Below are 27,942 nucleotides of genomic sequence, written 5' to 3'. Positions count from 1 at the left end.
GGGAACCATCGGTCTACAGGCTATGCAGGCGCAACTTTCAGTTCACAGAAATGTTGAATATTTTGTATTTATTACACATCTTTACAACATTAATTGGTGGAGCATGTTTTTTTTGTCATGGTTGGCCTATAACGATAAATTAAAATGAAAACAAACACAAATAAACGTTCCATTAACCTTCGTTTTGTCTTCCCGTATAAAGCTACAGGGAGCTACCACAGGGGGGCGCTAAAGAGTCACATGTGACAGGCGGCGGATGACCCCTGACCCCTGCAGTGGTCATCAGCGTGTGGGCTGCAGCGTGTCGTTGTGAGTGACTGACGGCCGCGGGTCCGTTTGGTTGTGCGTTGTCATCGTCGTCGCCGGTTCTGTTCTGCTGGCCGTGGGCGGTTCTGTTCCGTTGGCCGTGGGCGGTTCTGTTCCGTTGGCCGCGGCCGGTTCTGTTCCGCTGGCCGTGGGCGGTTCTGTTCCGTTGGCCGCGGGCGGTTCTGTTCCGCTGGCCCTGGGCAGTTCTGTGGTGCTGGGCGTGGGTGGTTGGGTTTTGTGGTGGATCCATTCCAGGTAGTTGGACACGCGGGTGTAGATGCCGTAGTTTCCGGGCCGCGCGCAGCCCTTTCCCCAGCTGACGATGCCCAGCAGGAAGTAGGTCTTCTTGTACTGGAAGCACAGACCAAATGTGTTTATAAATTCCAGCGTCATTCTTTCCGCCGCGCTAACAGCTAAGTCAACGGAAAGCTAATATGAGCCCAGAGCGTAGCATACGGTAGCCGAAAGGCGAACTGACAAAAAAGAAAAAAAGGCAAAATTCTGAATATTCTTATCTCGCCCGGTATCATTGAGGATGCACTAGGATGTCCTCACACGTCCTATGTACGCGTCGGTAGGTGGCGCTATGAGGTGTGGCAACGTCGTATGTACGGAATCGGTTAAGGAGAACCATACCTGGGTGACTAGTGGACCTCCGCTGTCCCCCTTACAGGAGTCCTGTCGTCCCTCCAGGTAACCCGCACAGAACATGTTGTCGGTCAGAACCACTCCGCTCTGCTCCACACACTCCTGAGTCCGGATCCTGGGAACCTGCATGTGGTCATAGTGGCGTTGGAAGAGGCATGAATGAAGTGTGTCATGTGACAAAGTATTTTCTACATTGTGGTATTACTAGTTTTTCAGAAAGGTAAGTGATATTTCTGCTTCTGCTATATAGTGTTTGTTCAGTAACAGTGTTAACTAGAACTGCACTCTGTCGAGTGAATACTTGCTTGTTGCACACTAGTAGGCCATGAATGGCCAACTAGTGCGCAAGCAGAGCGTGCAAGTACTTTCGACCACTACATATATACTATGTATATATGCATATGTAATTTGTAAGTTGATTAGCGGTATACTGTGGTTACTTTGTGCCATACTCAGTCCCAGACAACCCGCCACTTTTGATGCGTATGCACCGTCCCAGCAAACTGTGCCTGATACGGCAGTGGTGCCAGATTACATACATGTATACACAGGAGCATTACCTTTAATCCTCCCAACACTAAAACATATCGTCATTACGTCACCATCGAAAACCAATTACACTCTGGCATTGGGTCCTTTAATCCACATATGTCTTACTAGTGGAGGATATTAAGTCAATATTTCATGAGAATCGTTCACTTTATGGTACAAGCACCAAAATTGGCACACGAGTGCTTCGGAACCTACTCTCTCAGAAAAGTACGTTGTCCACAAAATGGACACCATTTTTCAAGATGGCCGCCAAATGAAAAAGGCCATTTGTGGCGGTTCTGGACAACCGTGGGTCCGACCGACTCGAGACCGGGCACTGCACTCCCTGTGGGTGTGTGGAACGTGTGTGTCGAATTTGAAGTCGGTGGGGCGAACGGTTCTCGAGTTACGTGGATTACAGACGTACACACACACAGAATTTGTGCAATTAGCAGATCATTGGAACGGTTGTTCGCTTGGTGATACAAGCGTGACATTTGCCGTGAACATTCCTTTGGTCAACTCTTTAACTTTTTAAACCGAGCCATCCAAAAATCCAATATGGCGGTGATATTTCAAGATGGCCACCAAAATTAGACTGGTTTAGCATTTCAGCATATATTTGGCTATACCTTTGTGATGTACTATACCATACTACTGTATAATACTGTACGGCACTGTAGGGCATCATACTGTACCATACTGTACAGTACAGTACAGTACAGTACAGTACAGTACAGTACAGTACAGTACAGTACAGTACAGTACAGTACAGTACAGTACAGTACAGTACCGTACTGCATGGTACCATACTGTACCGTACTGTACCATACTGTACCGTACTGTACCTTACTGTATGGTATCATACTGTACCATACTGTACCGTACTGTACTGTACTGTACCATACTGTACCATACTGTACCATACTGCATGGTACCATACTGTACCGTACTGTACCTTACTGTATGGTATCATACTGTACCGTACTGTACTGTACTGTACTGTACTGTACCGTACTGCATGGTACCATACTTTACCGTACTGTACCATACTTTATGGTATCATACTGTACCATGCCGTACCGCACGTTACTGTACCGTACATACTTTACCATACTGTACTGTAACATACTATAGTGTACTGTACAGTACCGTGTGTGTGTGTGTGTGTGTGTGTGTGTGTGTGTGTGTGTGTGTGTGTGTGTGTGTGTGTGTGTGTGTGTGTGTGTGTGTGTGTGTGTGTGTGTGTGTGTGTGTGTGTGTGTGCACGTGCAGGGAAAAGGGGAGGGGTCGGTTAATGTGGAAATTGTAATGTAATTTGTGTCACAGTGAAATGTTGTGCTATAACAGTATGTAATACAAAAGCAATATTTGTACAGTAAATATGACATGGATGCAATGTAGTGCAGATGGATTTCTGTGGCATGCATAATTTTTTGTGCATAATGTGCTAATGGAGTGATTTGGTAGGAGAAGTCGGACGGATAAACGGACATATTGCTTTGCATCCCCTATAGTAGTAGGAGCTAGGATGAGCATCAAAACTATATATTTTAAATACTTTTCATTAGCACAATTTTACATTCCATAGGGCTGGACCACACATGGACCCCATTTGGTTTTGTTTTCTGCATCTTCCTCTGTGACCTGCCACCTTCATGTCATCTCTCACAGCATCCTTAAACCTCGTCTTTGGCCATCCTCTTACCTGGCAGCTACATCTTCAGCATCCTTCTCCCAATGTACTTTTCACATGTCTAAACCATCTCAACCTCACCTCTCTTGCTTTATCCCCAAACCTTCTAACCTGGGCTGATCCTCTAATTCAGTAATTTCTGATAATGCCCTTCCTTTTCACTCCTAATGAGAACCATAGCATCCTTAATTCTGCCACCTCCAGCTGTGCCTCCTTTTCATCAGTGCCACCGTTTCCAACCGTACGGCATGGCTGGTCTCACTACCATCGTATACATCTTCCCTCTCACTGGTAGCCTTCTGTCACAAATAACTCCTGACACATACATAATATGTCCCATATTCTCAATACATTGGCTGCCCTTGCTAGAACATTTCCATCTCTATACTCACCTTAACCTGTTACACTACTGTAAATGGTAAATGGTAAATGGTGCATTTATATAGCGCCTTTATCCAAGGCGCTTTACATAGATTGTGCATTACATTCACCCATTCATACACCGATTGCGGCGGAAGCCATGCAAGGTACCAACCAGCACATCGGGAGCAATTTGGGGTTCAGTGTCTTGCCCAAGGACACTTCGACATGTAGACAGGAGGAGCCGGGATTCGAACCGCCGACCCATGGATCATTGGACGACCTGCTCTACCTCCTGAGCCACAGTCGCCCCTGTCTGGTCTACTGTCTGGTCAATTGGTACAAATAATTTTCTCCCTCCCTCACCATCTCTCTTTGCACTTACTGTACATCTCATATAGCCCTGACCACTTCTTAGCCCACACCACCTGACATCACATCTCTCTCTTCTTACCCATCATCTAAAAAAAAACCCCAATGGGCATTGCCCATTGACATATATTCAAGTCTGTGTGTGTGTCTGTACATCTGTAATCCACATAACCCGAGAACCGTTCGCCCCACCGACTTCAAATTCGACACACACGTTCCACACACCCACAGGGAGTGCAGTGCCCGGTCTCGAGTCGGTCGGACCCACGGTTGTCCAGAACCGCCACAAAAGGCCCTTTTCATTTGGCGGCCATCTTGAAAAATGGTGGCCATTTAGTTTTTTCAAGTGGACAACGTACTTTTCTGAGAGAGTAGGTTCTGAAGCACTTGTGTACCAAATTTGGTGCTTGTACCATAAAGTGAACGATCGTGTCATTAATATCCTCCACTATACGCCATCATTAAGAGCTAGTTATACATATACACACCATGTAATCTGGTCCCAGCAAATCAGGCACAATTTGCTGGGACGGTGCATACGCATCAAAAGTGGCGGGTTGGCTGGGACGGTGCATACGAGCTGGGCGAAACTATTACTTGCGCGCTCTGCTTGTGCAAGTAAATAGCTCTATATTGTGTTGGTAATCATTGCTAGAGTGTTTGTTCAGTAACAGTGTTAAATATATAGTGTGATAGTAATCATCGCTATAGAGCAGTGGTTTATACCCTCTTCATATCAAGGCCCATTATTTATTGGGTACAATACTATTGACTGTGACCCATGATGTGACCTATGTTTTTACTTTTAATTTAATTAAATTTTGTCCTGTTTGTTGGGGGGGGGGGGGTGTACGTTGTTTGTTGATGATAAAAAAAAAGGAAAAAAAAGTGGGTGACTATGTGCAAAGATTTTCTTGTCAGATGTACTGCTTGGCTGTAAAAAATAAATAAATATATATATATATATATATATATATATATATATATATATCATGTCTACCATGTATGTAACCTGGCCTCACCAGGCTTTCCACCACCTCGGAGGAAAGCCTGGTCTCTGTTTCAAAAGTCCGTATGATCCTGTCGGGAGCGGATGATATCGTTACGTCATGTTGTAGTCATTGTTTTGTAGTCATAAGGATGATATCGTTACGTCATGTTGTAGTATTGTTTTGTAGTCATCAGGATGATATCGTTACGTCATGTTGTAGTTATTGTTTTGTAGTCATAAGGATGATATCGTTACGTCATGTTGTAGTATTGTTTTGTAGTCCATCAGGATGATATCGTTACGTCATGTTGTAGTATTGTTTTGTAGTCATCAGGATGATATCATTACGTCACGTTGTAGTATTGTTTTTAGGCGGCGGCAACTTCCTTTTCCCTCTCAATAAAAGCTCTCGTAGCTTGTAGCTTTTATTGAGAAAAATCGGTTTGAGGGAAAAGGAAGGTGCCGCCTGTTGTTCCTGCCTGTCGACTACAAAACAAACAATACTACAACATGACGTAACGATATCATCCTGATGACTACAAAACAATACTACAACATGACGTAACGATATCATCCTGAAGACTACAAAACAATACTACAACATGACGTAACGATATCATCCTGATGACTACAAAACAATACTACAACATGACGTAACGATATCATCCTGATGACTACAAAACAATACTACAACATGACGTAACGATATCATCCTGATGACTACAAAACAATACTACAACATGACGTAACGATATAATCCTGATGACTACAAAACAATACTACAACATGACGTAATGATATCATCCTGATGACTACAAAACAATACTACAACATGACGTAACGATATCATCCTGATGACTACAAAACAATGACTACAACATGACGTAACGATATCATCCTGATGACTACAAAACAATACTACAACATGACGTAACGATATCATCCTGATGACTACAAAACAATGATATAGCCAACCTCCTGAAGGTCCGCAAGGCCAAGTACCGCACCTGGGGGGACAGGGCCTTCTATGTTTCGGCCCCCAAACTCTGGAATGAACTCCCTAACCATCTCAGAGTTGCTCCCTCTCTCCTCTCCTTCAAAACCTCACTCAAAACCCACCTCTGCAGGATAGCTTTCCCCAGCTGAGGTCTCGTTTATCCTTTTATCCTTTTAACCCTGTTCTGTTGTTGTATCCGTTATGTTTTGCTTTGTTTTTGTTTTTCTTATGTAAAGTCCATTCCTAGTGTTCCTATGTAAAGCGCTTTGGGTATTTAGAAAAGCGCTATATAAATTTGAGCTATTATTATTATTATTATTATTATCACTGATCATGCTCGTTATGCAGCCTACCTGCAGCCGTCGCAGCAGGTGCGAGGTGGGTCCGTTCTCGCTGCGCTGGCCCCAGCCGCTCACCGTGTGCGTGCTGACGGCCCACAGGTTGCGCTCGGCCAGCGGGCGCGTGGGCAGGCACACGGGCACGGCGTACGGCGTGTAGACGATGGGCGCGCCCAGCCGCAGCAGGGCGATGTCGTTGTCGGCCGTGCGCGACACGTAGTCCTCGTGCGTCACGATCTGGACCACCTGGACGCTCTGCTCCGTGTGCTCCTGCACCGCCGTGTTGTGTTCGCCTGGTCGGTGGAGAGAGAGAGACGGGACGAATACTTTATGGATTCATTACAGTGGTTGGTGGAGAGAGAGAGAGACGGGACGGATACTTTATGGATTCATTACAGTGGTTGGTGGAGAGAGAGAGAGACGGGACGGATACTTTATGAATTCATTCATTCTTGTCGGGGAACCCCTTTTGGTGTTTTAAACATTATGTTTTACTTTAGCTATTGAAAAATAGCAGATCTACAAAAGCTCATAGCGCGGCACCGCATAGGTACCTGCCACCACCCTCAGGAACTCCGTCCTGGTGTTCTCCATGCAGTGAGAGGCTGTGAGGACCCAGGTTGGATGGATGATGATCCCTCCACAGAACCCCTTGTCCCGGTACACCAGCAGAACCTGACACACACACACACACACACACACACACACACACACACACACACACACACACACACACACACACACACACACACACACACACACACACACACACACACACACACACACACACACACACACACACACACACACACACATATTTAATATGCATTTTATCTAGACCTGCCCCCTGGTGGTGGTGGTGTTACCACGGTGTACCTGCCATGGACACTCTCCTTTGGGACACTCTGTTCCTCCGACGATACGAGAACGAGGATCCACCCGGTCCGCTCTGTCCGACCCCTCCCCCTGGTCCTGGAGGACGGGAACCATGCCGCACGCTATGGGCTCTGAGGAAACACACAACACATGTTAAAAAACCACAATACAACATGATATAAACAGTGACACGCACAGCACAACATGCTATAGGTTCTGTGTGTGAACACAGCACAACATGGCTGCCATACCGCTGCCATGATCTTGCCATTGCATCGTTTTTAGTAAAGCAACAAAAGGTACGTGCATGGTACGCCGTCGAGTGATATCCAACAAGCACTTCCAAACTCAAACACTTAGAAAGATAATAATCTGTTAAGGAATTTCTTAACAGAAATAGCTCATGAATTATTTAGTTGCTGTGAGAGTGAGGTCTATATAGCCAACACCACCTCTGGATTCCTGGATCGCTGCCCTCCACGATTTCCTATCCAACATCAGGATCTTGAGCTCTGCAGTGTTGCCAGCCAAGATGTCGCATAGCAGCACGTCTACATTCTTTCCCCTCCTGGCTTTGCCCTGGGTTGGCTCCCATATAGGGTCAATTTACTTGCCTCAAGTTCTGGGTGCCTGACGCAGTGCCCTGCCAGCCTCATCCTTCTCTCTCTGACTTTGTCCGTCCCCATAGAGGTCCACATTTCTGATGCGGTCCGTCCATGTGACACCTAGTGCCATTCGTAGCATTCTTGTGTATAGACTCCATCCCATGTATGGGGATTTTGAGTGACTGAAATGTACAATTTCTATTTCAAACAAAGTAGTTTCAACCAGCTATGGAAGATACAGTGTTGCCTTCCTGCCTGGTTGAAACTATACTTTGTTAATTAAGCAGACATGTTTCTGTCCTACCTCCCGGCAAACAGTTGTGGTTATCGTGATGCAGGAAGTAGCCGTCCGCACACGAGCACTTGAGACTTCCCGCTTCCTCCTCACAGAAGTGTTCACAGCCTCCATTCTCCAGCAGACAGGTGTCTGGAACGGCGTTGTACTCTGAACAAACAACAACAACAACACTGGCTTATTTATTTTCTTTACATTTTTCTTCTCTTTGGTAGATATAGGTGTTTGTATTTTGTTGATGACATGCATTCATGTATTATTATTAATTGATTAATTTGGATTAATTGGATTAATTTTTTTGGAGTACACCGATCATACCGGCGCGCCCAGTGCACGCAATGGGAGAACAAGCCGATGTGACCGCTTAATTGCTTGGCCCACTGGATAGGACATTTAGATTTAAAATAAAAAAAATAAATAAACTCGCTCATTGACTCGTATACCGAAGTCTGTTATATTGGGGGGGGGGGGGGGGGGACTTCTCAAATATTTATATGAGATTGAACATAAATGAATAATAACAAATAATTACAAAGCCTCTAATTAATTCAATCAATCAAACGTTTGCGGGCAAAGGTTTATATACGACAAAGATGGGGGAGGAGTCAGGGCAGAGATAGGGAGGAGTCTGACCCAGCTCACAGCTCCGCCCACTGAACTGAGGCCGACACAGACACATGAAGGAGTCTCCCTGGTTCACGCAGGTTCCCTGGTTCACGCATGGCCCCGACGCACAGCTGTCTGGAACTATGCACACACACACACACACACACACACACACACACACACACACACACACACACACACACACACACACACACACACACACACACACACACACACACACACACACACACACACACACACACACACACACACACACACACACACACACACACACATTTTAACCATGTATTTATGTCCACACACAAGGAAAAGCATACAAGGACACAAATAAGGTTAAAGGACCACTTCACTACTTTTCAACCTACTGTATCTTCATAGGTATAATAGGTCCTCACTAATAATCATGAAAAAATGGCGCAATTTCCTTCTACTCCGTCTGTGTCTCATAGGAGGGCTGTGGGCAGTTCAGAAACCGTCTTCCAGTGACATCATCGATGGGGAATACAAGCTAATAAAAAACAGCAGGCTTTCTAGTCCTGAAAAGTTGCAATGCGAAAATGGAAGCCATCGTTCTCACGATAATGAAAATCTAAACATTTTTGTAAAAGAAATCTTGTTTAAAAAATGATCTGCCTAATGATGATGAGGCCCACAGCCCTCCTATGAGACACAGACTGAGTAGAAATAAATCGTGTCATTTTATCATGATTATTAGTGAGGACCTATTATATGAAGATAGGTTGAAAAGTGGTGAAGTGGTCCTTTAATAATGATACAATAAGTATGTCACTCTGTACTCAATTAGTACTGTATAAGTATAACAGGCAGCGTCTCCACCATATGTATTTGTATAGCGTCTGGCAATTATAGCACACACACACACACACACACACACACACACACACTCACACACACACACAGTATAATAAATGCTGTTATATTGATTCCATAACACCCCTCATCCCCCCAGAAGTTAGTTACTTTCCTGCATCATAATAGTATGGCAACATGATAAAATAACGTAATAATAATAATATTAGTGATGTTTGAAGGTGTGTTGTGTTCCTACTCACGACTGTAAGTCCTCCAGAACTCATCCTGAAATAATGACACAGATTAAAACATTAGTGTGGCTGGTGACACTTTAGATCAGTGGTTCTCAACCTATTTTCAGTACCAGCTCAGAGAATATTGGCTCTCCAGGTACCACCAGTATGACTTAAGTTAAAAATAGGTTATTATAGAGTAGGTCAAATAGGTTAAAGTATCAAACTGAGGGGCAAAATTGTACATGCAGCTATGCCCTCCGTGCCCTCAGTGCCCATTTACTTCACTGATTACTTAAAGAAAGTGAGCGACAGCCACAACACTAGAGGGAGCGTAAACAATGATCTGGTGCCACCCACTTACAACACATTAGTTCATGACTAAATATGTGTGAGTGCATGGGACCTGAATGGAAACAAGACCGCAAGGTCTTTCTTTGGAAATCCTTTTGGACCAAAAATGGCTGATTGTAACTTGTTTTAATTGTCTAGTAAAATATTCAATCAATCAATCAAAAATGGCCTTCGTTGTCTCTTCGTTGAAATCCCTGCCTTGCATTACAGCTCTGAGTTATGAAAAGCCACAGCTCTGAAGCCACCCGAGTAAATCACATGACAGATAGTATTGGTAAAACTTGCAGAATGACTCAGATAAGAAGCTGATGAGACAGTTTACCATTGTCTTAGAACAGATTAACTCAGATAAGAAGCTGATGAGACAGTTTACCATTGTCTTAGAACAGATTAACTCAGATAAGAAGCTGATGAGACAGTTTACCATTGTCTTAGAACAGATTAACTCAGATAAGAAGCTGATGAGACAGTTTACCATTGTCTTAGAACAGATTAACTCAGATAAGAAGCTGATGAGACAGTTTACCATTGTCTTAGAACAGATTAACTCAGATAAGAAGCTGATGAGACAGTTTACCATTGTCTTAGAACAGATTAACTCAGATAAGAAGCTGATGAGACAGTTTACCATTGTCTTAGAACAGATTAACTCAGATAAGAAGCTGATGAGACAGTTTACCATTGTCTTAGAACAGATTAACTCAGATAAGAAGCTGATGAGACAGTTTACCATTGTCTTAGAACAGATTAACTCGGATAAGAAGCTGATGAGACAGTTTACCATTGTCTTAGAACAGATTAACTCAGATAAGAAGCTGATGAGACAGTTTACCAATGTCTTAGAACAGATTAACTCAGATAAGAAGCTGATGAGACAGTTTACCATTGTCTTAGAACAGATTAACTCAGATAAGAAGCTGATGAGACAGTTTACCATTGTCTTAGAACAGATTAACTCAGATAAGAAGCTGATGAGACAGTTTACCATTGTCTTAGAACAGATTAACTCAGATAAGAAGCTGATGAGACAGTTTACCATTGTCTTAGAACAGATTAACTCAGATAAGAAGCTGATGAGACAGTTTACCAATGTCTTAGAACAGATTAACTCAGATAAGAAGCTGATGAGACAGTTTACCATTGTCTTAGAACAGATTAACTCAGATAAGAAGCTGATGAGACAGTTTACCATTGTCTTAGAACAGATTAACTCAGATAAGAAGCTGATGAGACAGTTTACCATTGTCTTAGAACAGATTAACTCAGATAAGAAGCTGATGAGACAGTTTACCATTGTCTTAGAACAGATTAACTCAGATAAGAAGCTGATGAGACAGTTTACCATTGTCTTAGAACAGATTAACTCAGATAAGAAGCTGATGAGACAGTTTACCATTGTCTTAGAACAGATTAACTCAGATAAGAAGCTGATGAGACAGTTTACCATTGTTTTAGAACAGATTAACTCAGATAAGAAGCTGATGAGACAGTTTACCATTGTTTTAGAACAGATTAACTCAGATAAGAAGCTGATGAGACAGTTTACCAATGTCTTAGAACAGATTAACTCAGATAAGAAGCTGATGAGACAGTTTACCATTGTCTTAGAACAGATTAACTCAGATAAGAAGCTGATGAGACAGTTTACCATTGTCTTAGAACAGATTAACTCAGATAAGAAGCTGATGAGACAGTTTACCAATGTCTTAGAACAGATTAACTCAGATAAGAAGCTGATGAGACAGTTTACCATTGTCTTAGAACAGATTAACTCAGATAAGAAGCTGATGAGACAGTTTACCATTGTCTTAGAACAGATTAACTCAGATAAGAAGCTGATGAGACAGTTTACCATTGTCTTAGAACAGATTAACTCAGATAAGAAGCTGATGAGACAGTTTACCATTGTCTTAGAACAGATTAACTCAGATAAGAAGCTGATGAGACAGTTTACCATTGTCTTAGAACAGATTAACTCAGATAAGAAGCTGATGAGACAGTTTACCATTGTCTTAGAACAGATTAACTCAGATAAGAAGCTGATGAGACAGTTTACCATTGTCTTAGAACAGATTAACTCAGATAAGAAGCTGATGAGACAGTTTACCATTGTTTTAGAACAGATTAACTCAGATAAGAAGCTGATGAGACAGTTTACCAATGTCTTAGAAAGTAGATGATTTAACCTTAGGATCAATACACAACATATCATACCGTAGACTCTGTGTGCTCAAAGACCTCCCGGGCCTCCTCGTAGGAACACTTCTCCTCCAGACACTCTCTCTCCAGATCTCCTTTCTGGAGCTCCTCCAACCAGCCCGAGTTGGACCTCCTGGTTCTGACCAGGACCGCGAGGGCTTCGTCTGGACGCAGGAACACTACACACACACACACACACACACACACACACACACACACACACACACACACACACACACACACACACACACACACACACACACACACACACACACACGTTGATTTTGTCGACTACAACTATGACGTAAACTATATTCACTGACAAAAAACAAATGGAAACTAAAGCTATGGTGACAAAAACTAAGACTAAATATATTGACAATTTCGTCAACAAACTACAACAACTACACTAATGTGAGGAAGGGGCTAGTGGACAAGAGATCCAGTAAAAGTAAATCAACTATAGATTTAGTCGACTAACACCATAAACTCTTACAAAGTTATGATATGTTTAGTCAACTAAAACTAGACTAACACTAAAACATTCCAGGTGACTAAAATGTCACTAAAACTAAATGAAAACTATTCAAAAGACTATGACTAAAACATAAAAATTTGCGGAAAAATTCAAGGCTCTAGGACGGATGCCCGCAAGTGAGGGCAAGCTTCCGTGTTGGTGCCAAGGAATGTAAAGAAAGGAAGGGACGTCAGTCAAGTGACTAGACCTTTCTATAGCCAAATTCCAATACCCAACATCTCTGCTACTCGCTCACTCACACTCCAGCATGGTGGTGTTACGGTGAAATTGGTGACCTGCTGAAATATGTGACAATTGTGTACTAGTCAATCACATAACGTCAGTGTCTGAACGTAAATCACTGCGGTTTGTTTATTAGCAGACACACACACACACACACACACACACACACACACACACACACACACACACACACACACACACACACACACACACACACACACACACACACACACACACACACACAGCGGCGTCAGTGTTACCTGAAGCGGTCAGACAGCAGTAGAGGTTCCAGAGCAGACAGAGGACGACGATCAGAGCCATGATGGTCAATGTGTGTGTTTTGAGGGACTAATGATGTGCCTCTGTGTGTGTGTGTGCGTGCGCGTGTGTGCGTGCGCGTGCGCGTGCGTGCCTCTGACGGTACAAAGTCTGATCTGCCGTCACCTGCAGGTCGCTGACCCCACGCGCGCGCGTGCGCGCGTGGGGTCAGCACTGTCTACAGTCTACACAGAACAGAAAACAACATTACCCAGACTCCTGCACTGTCTACAGTCTACACAGAACAGAAAACAACATTACCCAGACTCCTGCACTGTCTACAGTCTACACAGAACAGAAAACAACATTACCCAGACTCCTGCACTGTCTACAGTCTACACAGAACAGAAAACAACATTACCCAGACTCCTGCACTGTCTACAGTCTACACAGAACAGAAAACAACATTACCCAGACTTCTTCACTACAAAACAGACAACTAGAAAAGCAGTTCCTGCAGAAACCGCACAAAAACAATTCCAACTAAAATGGACCATTGGCCCGGTCGCCGTGATGATGGATGGTGACGTGTTCACTGCCACGCCCCCAAGAAGCGGCAGAGGTTTGAATGCGTTGTTATAGCAACCACGGATAGCACCTCCTATCAGTGGTTGCTATAAACCTAGAAAGATCTGACCCTTCCTCATGCAAACACAAAATAAACAATAACTGCAGTTTGAACTATAGATTTCTAGCATGTGGAAGATGCCTCAAAAAGTGGCTGTAGAGAACAATGTGTGCTCGCTGCATGGGCGAGCACACGATAACTTATTGCACTAGCATGAGTATCATGCACAGTTTGCACACACTCAATGAACGATCTACTGTACAATGTATGTATTGTAAAACTAACATGTGTAATTATAATTATGTAATTACTCTGAGTTTACCTGAGTATATTTTCCAAAACTCATTCTGCGGGAGAGAAAGAAAGATAACAGTGTTATTGAACAGTCATGTCGGGTTGGAGGATAATGTTTAGTGATCCATGTAGTTACTTCACTAGAGTGTGTAGGTCTGCTATGCTCCCCATAGAACAGCTCCCCATAGAACAGCTATGCTCCCCATAGAACAGCTATGCTCCCCATAGAACAGCTATGCTCCCCATAGAACAGCTATGCTCCCCATAGAACAGCTATGCTCCCCATAGAACAGAGTGTGTAGGTCTGCTATGCTCCCCATAGAACAGCTATGCTCCCCATAGAACAGCTATGCTCCCCATAGAACAGAGTGTGTATGTCTGCTATGCTCCCCATAGAACAGCTATGCTCCCCATAGAACAGCTATGCTCCCCATAGAACAGAGTGTGTAGGTCTGCTATGCTCCCCATAGAACAGCTATGCTCCCCATAGAACAGAGTGTGTAGGTCTGCTATGCTCCCCATAGAACAGAGTGTGTAGGTCTGCTATGCTCCCCATAGAACAGCGATGCGAGTAGACTCGCATTGCCACACTGTTGACTCTCGCATTTTTCTAATGCTTCCGTCATGCAGTCTGGAGCGACGGAAGCTCTGATCATGAGTAAAATATAAATGCTTCCGTCATGCAGTCTGGAGCGACGGAAGCTCTGATCATGAGTAAAATATAAATGCTTCCGTCATGCAGTCTGGAGCGACGGAAGCTCTGATCATGAGTAAAATATAAATGCTTCCGTCATGCAGTCTGGAGCGACGGAAGCTCTGATCATGAGTAAAATATAAATGCTTCCGTCATACAGTCTGGAGCGACGGAAGCTCTGATCATGAGTAAAATATAAATGCTTCCGTCATACAGTCTGGAGCAACGGTAGCTCTGATCATGAGTAAAATATAAATCCTTCCGTCATACAGTCTGGAGCGACGGAAGCTCTGATCATGAGTAAAATATAAATGCTTCCGTCATGCAGTCTGGAGCGACGGAAGCTCTGATCATGAGTAAAATATAAATGCTTCCGTCATACAGTCTGGAGCAACGGTAGCTCTGATCATGAGTAAAATATAAATCCTTCCGTCATACAGTCTGGAGCAACGGAAGCTCTGATCATGAGTAAAATATAAATGCTTCCGTCATGCAGTCTGGAGCAACGGAAGCTCTGATCATGAGTAAAATATAAATCCTTCCGTCATACAGTCTGGAGCAACGGAAGCTCTGATCATGAGTGAGCGATAAAGCGGAAGTGAAGCCTCCTCCCCACTTCCGTTTCATCTTTACAGTCACGCAAATATATCCTCATATAAATAGAAATCATGTGAGCAGCATAATAGCTTGTTGCTTTAATAGCAGACATGGAAATAAATAATCAAATCCAGAGTCTATATAGCAATCGGGGATTGTGGAATACGAGAGACTATAGGATATGAGGGTTCAAGTGGTTAATGTGAAAATAAAACAAATTAAGTCCCTCTCACACAACGATTTGACACAACTTTTTCATGTCAAGGACCCCCAAATTGACACTCATTAACCCGAGGACCCCCATTTGAAAATATATGCCAGGGACCCCCATAAGAGAAGACTTTTACTGCTCTAGCAGTGATTTTCAACCATTTTAATTTCAAGGACCGCCGGTTTGACCTGAATTAGGCTACGATCCCCCATTTAATGGCATTTATATCTTTGGGACCCCCGATTTATATTGTAAAATCAAACTTAATTTAACTCTGCGAGTGTACAAACATTTGTACACTACAGACCCATAAGGGTCCATTTGGTTCCTAACTATCATTTAGGTCTGCGGACGCCATTTCTTACTGTTTGTTTATGGAAGATGAAGACCTCCTTGGCCTCCTCATAGGAGCATTTCTTACTGTTTGTTTATGGAAGATGAAGACCTCCTTGGCCTCCTCATAGGAGCATTTCTTACTGTTTGTTTATGGAAGATGAAGACCTCCTTGGCCTCCTCATAGGAGCATTTCTTACTGTTTGTTTATGGAAGATGAAGACCTCCTTGGCCTCCTCATAGGAGCATTTCTTACTGTTTGTTTATGGAAGATGAAGACCTCCTTGGCCTCCTCATAGGAGCATTTCTTACTGTTTGTTTATGGAAGATGAAGATCTCCTTGGCCTCCTCATAGGAGAATTTCTTACTGTTTGTTTATGGAAGATGAAGACCTCCCGGGCCTCCTCGTAGGAGCATTTCTCCTCCAGACACTCTCTCTCCAGATCTGCTGCTCTCAGCTCCTCCAGGAAGTAGTTGGCTCGACGGGAACGCTGAAGAACACTGCTGGCGCCCTCTCTGTTTCGGAAGACCGGGGCAGGCAAGGTAGGCAGGCAGGCAGGCAAGGTAGGCAGGCAGGCAGGCAAGGTAGGCAGGCAGGCAGGCAGGTAGGCAGGCAGGCAGGCAGGTAGGCAAGGCAGGCAGGTAGGCAGGTAGGCAGGCAGGCAGGCAGGTAGGAAGGCAGGCAGGTAGGCAGGCAGGCAGGCAGGCAGGCAGGCAGGGACAGAAAGACAGTTAAACCACTACAGCACTGACTTGAAATGACCCTACTCCCCTCCCCTACTCCCCTCCCCTTCCCGTTCAAAGCACAAAACACATGGCTGACAAACAGGTAACATCCTTTTTTAAAACACAAGAAGAAGAGGTGGTGTTCCTCCTCGTATAGGCCTATACCTGTAGGAGCCCAGGTGCATTGTGGGATACACAAGAAGAGCCATAGGAGGGTCAACAGGTCTGTCCGTGGCATGTCTGACCGTCTGTCCGCTCTGCTGAGAGACTCCATTACTGACCGCTGAGCAAAGTTCAGCTGCAACAACCACCCCCCCCCCCTCCCACACACACACACACACACACACACTGCTCGCACTTTAGGCACAAACATGAGCTCATGCACATACGCACACCGAGCACGCACACACCGAGCACGCACACACGCACGCACACAGTTTGTCACCAGGGGTCCAAATGGACCCTTATGGGCCCGTAACTCTGAGAATAAATAACGTCACAGTTTATGAATTATTTCAGTTTATTAATTATTTTATTATTATATCTTATATTATAGCCAACACACAGAAACAATGCTTATACGGTTTAAATGTTGAGGTCTTTTATTCATGGCACATTAATTCCCCAAAGTCAATAAACAACACACCTTCCCAATCAGGGATTTAACCCATTTTAGGTGGGAACCCCTTTTGGTGTTGGCATTACGGAATGCTTTAGCTATTTTTGAGAAATCGAAGAACGACTGACATAGAAACATAGCTTTTCCAGAAAACTGTCATTTTCAAACAGACATTTTTAGAATCTGATCTCAGGTCAGAATGGGTTAAAAACAATCAAGCCAGGATTCAAACCCAGGGATGCTATACTCCCCATAGAACAGAGTGTGTAGGTCTGCTATGCTCCCCATAGAACAGAGTGTGTAGGTCTGCTATGCTCCCCATAGAACAGCGATGCTCCCCATAGAACAGCGATGCGAGTAGACTCGCATTGCCAGACTGTTGCCTCTCAAATGCTTCCGTCATACAGTCTGGAGCAACGGAAGCTCTGATCATGAGTAAAATATAAATGCTTCCGTCGTACAGTCTGGAGCAACGGAAGCTCTGATCATGAGTAAAGTATAAATGCTTCCGTCATGCAGTCTGGAGCAACGGAAGCTCTGATCATGAGTAAAATATAAATGCTTCCGTCATACAGTCTGGAGCAACGGAAGCTCTATCCTGAGTAAGCGATAAAGCGGAAGTGAAGCCTCCTCCCCACTTCCGTTTCATCTTTACAGTCACGCAAATTTATCCTCATAAATAGAAATTATGTGAGCAGCATATATAGCTTGTTGCTTTAATAGCAGACATGGAAATAAATAATCAAAGTCTATATAGCATTCGGGGATTGTGGAATACGAGAGACTATAGCATATGAGGGTTCAAGAGGTTAATGTGAAAATAAAACTAATTAAGTCCCTATCACACAACGATTTGACACAACTTTTTCATGTCAAGGACCCTCAAATTGACACTCATTAACCCGTGGACCCCCATTTGAAAAGATATGCCATGGACCCCCATAAGAGCAGATTGTTACAGCTCTAGCAGTGATTTGATCGTTTGGGAACCACTGCCCTAGGGGTCCCGGACCCCCTGTTGAAGACCCCTGGCCAATCACAGCACGTCTTGCGAGAGTGCACTGGCCATTGTGGCCAATCACAGCGTGTCCTTACTCACCACCTTACCACCTGAATCGCACAGAAAACGTGTGTTTGCGGAAAAGTGGTTGGATGATGTCGGCTGGCTCCAAACTAATGCTGAGCGTAGCGAGATCATCCGAGATGTGGTGCAAAATATGTCGTGAGCATCCCAATCTGGCCGATAAAAACTGCACCTTTTATACAGGGACAAAGAATTTCAGTCACCCAGCTTTTATCGTAAAGTCGGGTAGTGTACATTATTTATTTTGCACCGAGGAGCCATGTGTGTCTGACTGTGTTGACTGTGTACATCGCCTCGGCTAAAAACAAAAGGGAAGCCTGACGTATGCTTCGCCGTACGACGTGTCGTATGTTAATTAATAGCTGATCTGCAAGCTCACAACGTGTTGCCTCCGCAACACGTTGTGAGCTAGGAGATCGGCTATTTAAAAAAAAAAAAATGTTATATTGCTTTGATGCTCATTGCTCATATTATCCTTAGGAAGTATTAAGAAGTTTGTATTAGAATATGCATATAGGGCTGGAATACACATGGACATAGCTGTAATTTGCAACTCTAGATTTATTTTATAATGGGATAAATCTAGAGTTGCAATACTCCATTGACTCCCCAGTCCCCACTTATCCAATAAATATTGTTTTGCTATAAGTTATTCATGCATCCCTCTTTTATCCATCTGGCGAGACGGGTCGCCGCATTTTAGGAGCACCAAGTAACTCCTCCAGGTGCTCCTCTGAGTACTAGACCAAAAAGGTTGTGTGCAGCCCCGACTATATTATATTTCCACACTCACTCCAGAGGGCCACTATATTTCCACACTCACACCAGAGGGCCACTATATTATATTTCCACACTCACTCCAGAGGGCCACTATATTTCCACACTCACTCCAGAGGGCCACTATATTTCCACACTCACTCCAGAGGGCCACTATATTTCCACACTCCACTATATTATATTTCCACACTCACTCCAGAGGGCCATATTGCATGTATTACTGTCATAGCAAAAAAAAAATAGGAGCACCAAGTAACTCCTCCAGGTGCTCCTCTGAGTACTAGACCAAAAACGTTGTGTGCAGCCCTGACTATATTATATTTCCACACTCACTCCAGAGGGCCACTATACTTCCACACTCACACCAGAGGGCCACTATATTATATTTCCACACTCACTCCAGAGGGCCACTATATTTCCACACTCACTCCAGAGGGCCACTATATTATATTTCCACACTCACTCCAGAGGGCCACTATATTATATTTCCACACTCACTCCAGAGGGCCACTATACTTCCACACTCACTCCAGAAGGCCACTATATTATATTTCCACACTCACTCCATATTGCATGTATTACTGTCATAGCAAAAAAAAGCTGATCTTGTAGATCAGCTATTTTTGCTATATTTGAATTGAAATCCTGAAAAAAATTGGCAATGTTTTTTTTATTGGAATCCTGAAAAATATCATCTATGAAAAGGCAACACAATGAGCAGAAAATTAACCATGTAACAACAAATTGAGCAGGGCACCGCAGGGAGTTGAACCCCGTTCTGGTAAACCAAAAGTACCACAACCAGTGCCTTAGTTTTTGTTTTATAATTTAGGTCCAAATCACAGTGCCATCACAATTGCCTACAATTTCCAGATTGAAAATACTTGAGACAAAATATTTAATATATATATATATTTAAAAGTGGGAGGGGAGGGAGACAGGGAGAGGTCAAATGAGGCCAGAAGGGATGTAACGGGAAGATACTTCTCTGCGGTAGGAAGGTTGAAGTCACCCAGTAGAATCAGAGGGGTGCCATCTTCCGGAAACGAGCTGATCAGAGAGTCTAGTTCTTCCAGGAAGTTCCCGAGAGTTCCTGGAGGGCGATAGAGCACAATGAGGATGAGGGGGACTGGCTGTGATATTGAGATAGCATGAAATTCACATGTGGACAGAGAAAGGTGAGAGAGATTTAAGACACGGAAATTCCATTTGGGGGATGTTAGTAGCCCTGTACCACCCCCTGTACCTGTTTGGCGAGGGGTGTGGGTGAACGTGTGTGAAACAGAGAGGGCAGCGGGAGTTGCAGTGTTATCTGGGGTGATCCAGGTTTCAGTCAGAGCAAGGAAATGCAGAGACTTGAGGGAGGCGTGGCCTGAAATGAATTCAGGCATATTCTTTTTGGTAGCTGCGTGGCAGTTCCATAGGCCTCCCTCCACCACAATGTGGTGTGTAGTGTCGGCCCGATAAGCGGCTGGAAATGAGCACAGAGTCAGGAGGTAAAAAGCAGCCACACCGTGGTTTATTCCAAAAAGAAGGTTGACAGCATGGGAAATGGCATAACACAGGCAGCAAGCAAATAGGGCATGTTGGTGTGCAGCTCCACCATGCCCTCTCACTGAATCCAACACTGAGTTGGTGTGTGTGCTTCCTGGCAGCCTTTTATAGTCAGCCGAACCAATCAGTGCAGACTGTACCATATTACCTGGTTAAACATGCAACACTTTTCTGAACCCCACATAACCCACATCACATGAACCTATAAATCTATATCCCTACACCAGTAAGTACATATCAATGATGCCCACTATTGCAAGATAACCCACATATCACATTATCATTAGCAGCTCCAATGCATAACTCAAACACCCCCATGGCTATTTCACTGTGGTCCAGTCCAGACCAATACATGGTGCTCTGGTAGCCTGGGACTCTTTTGCCTGAACACACTGGAACAGACAGAACAGAAGCAGTCAGTATTCAAGTACCCATAACACAGTCTCATATTACATAATTGTATTTTCATGTTTATAATACTTTCAATAAACCAGTTCAACTCATGACTCTTCCTTTGTGTACAAATATACATACTCAGAGCTACCAACCTGCACACATTTTGTGTACCAACCACGCAATTCTAGGCTTATAGACACCTAGAATTGCGTGGTTGGTACACAAAATGTGTGCAGGTTGGTAGCTCTGCATACTTAAATGTGCCCAATATCAGTAACGGAGGACCACTTCGTTACATGGTGACTGGGTGAACGAGCTGGATAGATGAGATTTGAGGGATCTCTGTGACTGGAGAGGTAGTGTCTAGGGCGACATGAGGAGGACAGTATAGGGACGGTGGGAAAGCACATTCTAAACAGGTATAAGAGATAATAATAAAGTCATAATAATAATAAAGTACAACTGATAATTATAACATAATAATAGGAATAATAGGAAGTAGGAACAATGTCTAGACCAGACAGACAGCCACTGCCGAAGTCAGTTTACACATTGAAAGCACCTCCTACCTTCCCTGTACAACACAATCCACAGTCTAAAAGACAATGGCCACAGAACTCGTTTCAAGATGCAAGGTACAAATCATTCTGTACGGCATCATCAGCTTTGCCAGAACAGTCCGTTCCCCCAACAAGTGATGCTCTCCACCAACATTGCAAAAGGGCAAACTACCAAGCAGCAGTGATGAGACGTTCTCTGACTAGTAAGATGAGTGCTCCTTCACCCATTGGCAATGGCTGGGGCATGGAGGATGGGGAGTTAACAGTAACATGGATGACTAGAAATCCTGCCCCTGATAGTGTGTTGCAGGTAGTCCACTGTAATTGTAAAAAAAAGCAAATGTGAGACTGAAAGATGTTGCACTGATTTATGTCACTGCCAGGACTGTGAAAATGTGTCAAAAGAAACAGAAGAAAGAGGTACATGGGATGATGACTCTGATGAAAGTGATAGGGATGAGTAACCCAACATGTTACCATGGCCTACTACTTGTTTTGTTCAACAATTATTAAGATGTTAAAGAATTGCCACACTGCCTACATCCATTTAAATGCAATGCATAAATGCAAACAGCACAGACTACTTACACAGCCAACAGAAGGTTTTATTCTGATGGATTTGTATGCTATTTTGTATTTTCATACATTTCCTTGGGGGGGGGGGGGGGGTGTACAAATGACAGATGCTGTGACACTTTGCGGAACTTGTAAATAAATAAATGTTTCATACCATATGTTGTAATAATTCTGACCTCTAGTACTTTAATTTTTAGTCTTGTACATTTCTTTGCATTATTCCAATTTAGGGGGCGTGGTAACATTTGGATAGATTTTCTGCCATTTTGGTCCAAGGTGCCCTGATTTTCTTTTCTACCTTTCATTACACAGTAGGTTGAGACATTTTCTATGTATGAAACATAAGCTTTTGGCACAATTTACTGTGTAGGATTCATTGTACTGTGTGGCAAACACTTAAGTTGAAGCATATTCTTTAACAAATATGCTACATTTCATGATCTAAATTCACATATGAGTAAACTAAAGGCACCAATACTTGTTTCAGATGTTAAGTATATGCATTTGACATTTGAGAAAGACTTTGTGTTGCCAAAAACACATTTTACAAGCAAAAACAGCAGCCCAAGATTTTCGTTTTTTGATTATACACTGTTTATACATTTATGGCTTGTGACAAAATACTGCAGGATATTATGAGTAGAACTTTTAACCCAAAGTCTAGAAGGGTATTATCTATGAAAAAATGCATTGAATGAGTAGTTCCCATGACATGGGAACGAAACTCTTTTTCTAAGCACTTTTTCATGGGTCCCAACACGGCGGGGGGCTGAGCCCTCACTGACTTACCGATTTCAAATGGGACAGCCCTCAAGCCCTCGCAGACTTCACATGAACGCACACCTAACTCAGGGCTCATTGAGTCAGCAAGAGAGCGGATTGGGGCTTATTCAGATAGACAATTTCCGCATAGAGTTTCTGTATCTGCTCTACACCTGATATGCAAACTGCAAAACTAATACTTGATGGTCGTATATTTATCTCTTATTGATTCATCCCAGCCTGTCTCCAACGCTACTGTTGTGAGTGGGCCTGAAAAAAATTGAGCATACTCATTCCAAATCATAATTATTATTATTACTCCCCGTTGTTTTTAACGTCTTCAGCGTTCGGCCTACAGGTATTACAGGTTTTAATTTTCATGCAGGCTACTATGGATAGTAAAAAGTACACTGCATATTCTCAGCACCATTGAGATTTTCAACAAACGAATGTAACCGGGTGCTGGCAAGGAATTTAAGTTTAGATATTATGACTACGCCACCTTCATTGAACAAGGAAATTAATACATATTAGGTAATAAATAAAAATACCTTCTACCTCCAACATTTTGTGCCCAGAAGGATTTTGGACGTGTGTGTGCTGCGTGCGTGCGTGCGTGCATGTTCTATTCAACAAATATATATTATGAATCTTCCTTGCTTAAAGACAATATTGACCATGAATGAAAAGCTGCATATTATAATATTGTAGGCTGAACTCAAGGTAGCCTGCTTGGGGGAGGGGGGGCAGTGTAAATCTGGCCTTGTCTGTTGATTGACTGCACACAAACACAAGGGCGCGCACACACACACACACACACACACACACACACACACACACACACACACACACACACACACACACACACACACACACACACACACAGAGAGAGAGTAGTTTATTATGTGCGCGCTTTGCTCCAAAAGAGAAACATTTCCATGGTTACAGGTCCAACAAGGTCAGTCACAGGAAGGGAGCGCTATGTGTTGATTGTCTGATGGATAATTACACTTCCCTTCAAGACTACGATGTGCAAACAGCCACCCTTTCATGTACTGGATTTAGAAGCAGGCTGTAAAACGTTGTAGCTCGTCTTGCTTCAGCTGCCTGCCTCAGCTGCGCTGTCTCTATTGCTTCCTTTAATCACTTGCCTGTGAAGTTTTTTGATTTGCAACACGCACCGTGCACTGTAGAAATAACTGATAACTGCAATAGCACAGAGACAGTGGGTGTGGGAACGGTATAGTATAGACATGCTCTTTGTGCTGTCAGCTGTGATAAAAAACAAAATAAAACATGTTGGTTTATCTCCGCCTGGCTGGAAGACCAGCAGGAGGTGGATGTGGTGTGTGTGTGTGTGTGTGTGTGTGTGTGTGTTCAACTGACCCATTTGGAAACACCATATATGTACTACTCCTGCATGAGTCATCACATTAGCCATCGTGTTACGGCACTATCATAGTGTACAGCACAAAGAGCACAGCTGATGATACATACATACAGTATATGTACTGGCATAAATCAACATTCTTGCTGTATACAGCAGTGGGCTATATTACACCTGCAAATTAAAAAAGCTACAATCCGTAAGTTGTAGTTTATGCCCTCTCTCCCGATGGAGATTAGAGATTCCAGATATTGCAACAGTATTAACACCCACGATTTGAGTCTCTGGCGTGCGGAACCAAACACCTGCCTCGCAACGATGAGGAAATACCCACTTGTCCAGGGGAGACATTGGGCTAAAGGCGAATGAGCTTCAGGCAGTACTACTCGTCAAGCAGTAGGGTGTCCTATTGATTGATTGATTGATTGACTATTTTATTAGACAATAAAAAATGCAAACAGCACAGGGTACAGTCAAGTGGTCCAAAAGGATAGCGCCGAAGAAAGACCTTGCGCTCTTGTTTCCATTCGGGGGTCAAATATGCATTCATTCACAAACCCACCTCCCTCACACCAAATGTCTCAATGGAAGCTGGGAGACCACTTCCAACAAATGGGGATTGTATTAACATACTCTTATTACAGTTAGATTAAAGACATTAGGACATGTAATTTGATTAAGAACAATTCCCGGATTGCAGCTTTAATGTGTTAAATCCAAAGCATGCACGGCTGACAACAAAAATGCATTACTATGCAGGGTGTATTATGAACCACAATGTTTTTTTGTTGTTGTCCACTCCGAGTCCTTTCTAAGAATGTGCTTTAGACAAGCTTTTATATTAAAGCACAGTAAGCTATTATACTATTGCTTTGATCGGCTTAATTATCATCAGCGTCAAAGTATGAACACATGGTATGAAGTGATGTGGTCGGGGCTGAGTGAGATGCAGTCATCCAGCTGGTGGCCGGGTGCACACTGGCACACTCATAATTCAACAATGAGTCCATCTGTAGCCACTGCATGCTGACTGGACATTTCATTTTTGTACAACCATGGACATTTGCTGAATTGACATTTGTTAGAATAAATGTCTAATTTGGTACCAAAAGTGATGTCCCTGTATCTGCATGCTATTGAGCGGCGCTAGCCCCTCCTACGTCCGGACACCGGAATGAGATGATGTATGATGATAAGAGCGCCCCTCACTTCACACGGGGCGCTAGCCCCTCCTATGTACAGCTTTTGTCCTCACACGTCTCAATATTTGCCATTGACAATGAAAGGAGAAATTAGGTCAAATGCCAAACGCTAAAAATGATGTAAATCTGTGCCAACATAAACATTGAATGCCATCGACAATGAAGGGAAAATGAACGTCATATGTAGACGAGCAAATAGGCTAACCAAACACATAAATTCAGTTCAATGAAAGGGGAAATTAGGTTGTATGTGCCTCAAATATGACGTACATTTTGTCCACACACGTCTCATATTTACTATTGACAATGAAAGGAGAAACGATGTCAAATGTCCGCCAAATAGGACGTAAATCACAAACACAAACACAAACATTAAATGCCATTGACAATGAAGGGAAGATTTACAATGTATGAGCAAATCGGCTAACCAATAACATAAATTCAGTTGTTCATAAGATGATGTATGATAATGATAAGAGCGCCCCTCACTTCACACAGGTGTGATTTTGTATTACTGTGTGTACTTAACGACTTACATACATACCCTACATACTTTATATAACAAATATAGCAAAAATAACTGATCTACAAGGCTCAGAACATATACAGTAGCACTGCAGTACATTGTCAGAAGATTTATTTGAATCTTTGGATTCTTGAAAGCGGTTAAGTAACAGTGCCAGTGCCAATATATGCTTGTATCATCGTTTTGATTACTAATACTATGCTCAACTTACTTCTTGTTTTTTCTTACATGAGAACATTATGGATTTCCTTTCTCAACTGCTCTTATTTCTGTCTTGTTTTCTTTCTTTTTTTCTTGTTACCTTAATTATACTGGTTTTATTGCGCAAACTGCATACATACATGCCTGACAAGTGACACCTATCCTAATGATTGCTATAGCACAAAATGGTGGGTGGTTGTGTTGATGGCATTTAAGCAATCATCCTTTTCCAGATAATTATTTTGCTCATAATTAATCGTCGCAAGTCATAATTCATATTTTTGCCCCCTACAATTCCATGCCGTGAAAATAATGTTTCTCTCTCTCGGTGCATTGCTGCTCTAAAGATCACTGTATTCAAAAAAATAATCAGCGCTAGTCCACATTAAACCATGCTGGCTCAAATGTAGCATGAAAGCACGACTGTAATTGGATAATAAAGACTTATTAAAACTCTGCCTGCCTGCCTCCCTCGCTCTCTCTCTCTCTCTCTCTCTCTCTCTCTAAGCCGACATGCAAAGCGTCTGTGTTGTGCTCTAGGCAGAGTGAAGGCAGAGTTCAAAGTTCACAAGGTCAGTGGATGCGTTGGGTTGGTCTATAGATGCTGAGCGGGGGGGGGGGGGGGGAATGGGGGACGTTACATCACGCAGCGTTGTCAGATAATGGCGCATTACCATGAATAATGTATCCCGTGTTGACACGGGCAGAGAAACACAGTGAGACTAACTATTCTACAAGAAGAGGATTTCATATAGAATAGAATAGCACTTTAGGAACTAATGGCCCGTCAGGTGTCACACTCTATGATGTATAGAGGCTGAGCGATGTCTGTGTGTGTGCGCGTGTGTGTGTGTGTGTGTGTGTGTGTGTGTGTGTGTGTGTGTTAAATGAGTACACTGTTCGTTATTATACGACACAGCCAATGAACCCTTTGCCTAGAAACCTTTTTAACCACATGAACCCTAGTGTCCCTATTCTGGGGGGGGGGGGGGGATGTTCGCTGATCTACAAGCTCACAACGTGTCATGTAGCGACGCATATAAAAGCTTGTAGGTCTATATACATCAGCTATTTTCAGCATAGAGAATTGTTATATAGGGACAAAAGGAGCCGATAAAGTATAGGACCGGTTGGTTTATTCATATGTATAGGCTATATACACACAGGCATATGCTTTACACAATTAGGCTACATTTAACACGATCATGACATAATACTATATAATCAAATATTGAAAGGTTAAAATGAAGGTTGAGATACCCTTCAGCACTCTCACTACAGTCCCATGTAGTCACGTCGGGGGGAAACCTTGTAACTCCAGATTTCAACCATTTTACAGATTGTTTCATTGCCTGGTACGGTTCACCAAGAGTGCAAAGGCAGCGGAGATATAGTCCATCTTCAAGCTCACAACACCACGTTGCATTGTAGATCAGCCGTTTAAAGTGAAACCAGTGTGCGTCTGTGGGCATACTGACCGAATTTAAAGTAGTAACAATATGCATTTATGATTCATCTTAATGTGAAAACATAAAAAAATGTGGATCCATCAGAAC

General features: G+C 43.2%; 1 protein-coding gene across 1 annotated transcript; it reads right to left on the bottom strand.

The window, feature by feature from the left end:
• Positions 1-282: 282 nt before the first annotated feature.
• LOC310863127 (coagulation factor VII-like) lies at positions 283-13,322 on the bottom strand (the record flags this gene model as incomplete). Its single annotated transcript, XM_083771278.1, has 10 exons — positions 283-657; positions 943-1,077; positions 6,255-6,532; positions 6,794-6,914; positions 7,116-7,246; positions 8,025-8,165; positions 8,649-8,762; positions 9,716-9,740; positions 12,257-12,420; positions 13,262-13,322. 10 exons carry the CDS (start codon positions 13,320-13,322, stop codon positions 283-285), a joined length of 1,545 nt encoding a protein of 514 aa, XP_083627404.1.
• Between the last annotated feature and the right edge of the window lie 14,620 nt (positions 13,323-27,942).

The sequence above is a fragment of the Protomyctophum parallelum genome (assembly GCF_964188405.1).
Source record: "Protomyctophum parallelum genome assembly, chromosome: 1".
Lineage (NCBI taxonomy): Eukaryota > Metazoa > Chordata > Actinopteri > Myctophiformes > Myctophidae > Protomyctophum > Protomyctophum parallelum.
Note: the sequence above shows the minus strand (reverse complement) of the source record. Positions and strands in the feature narration are given on the sequence as shown.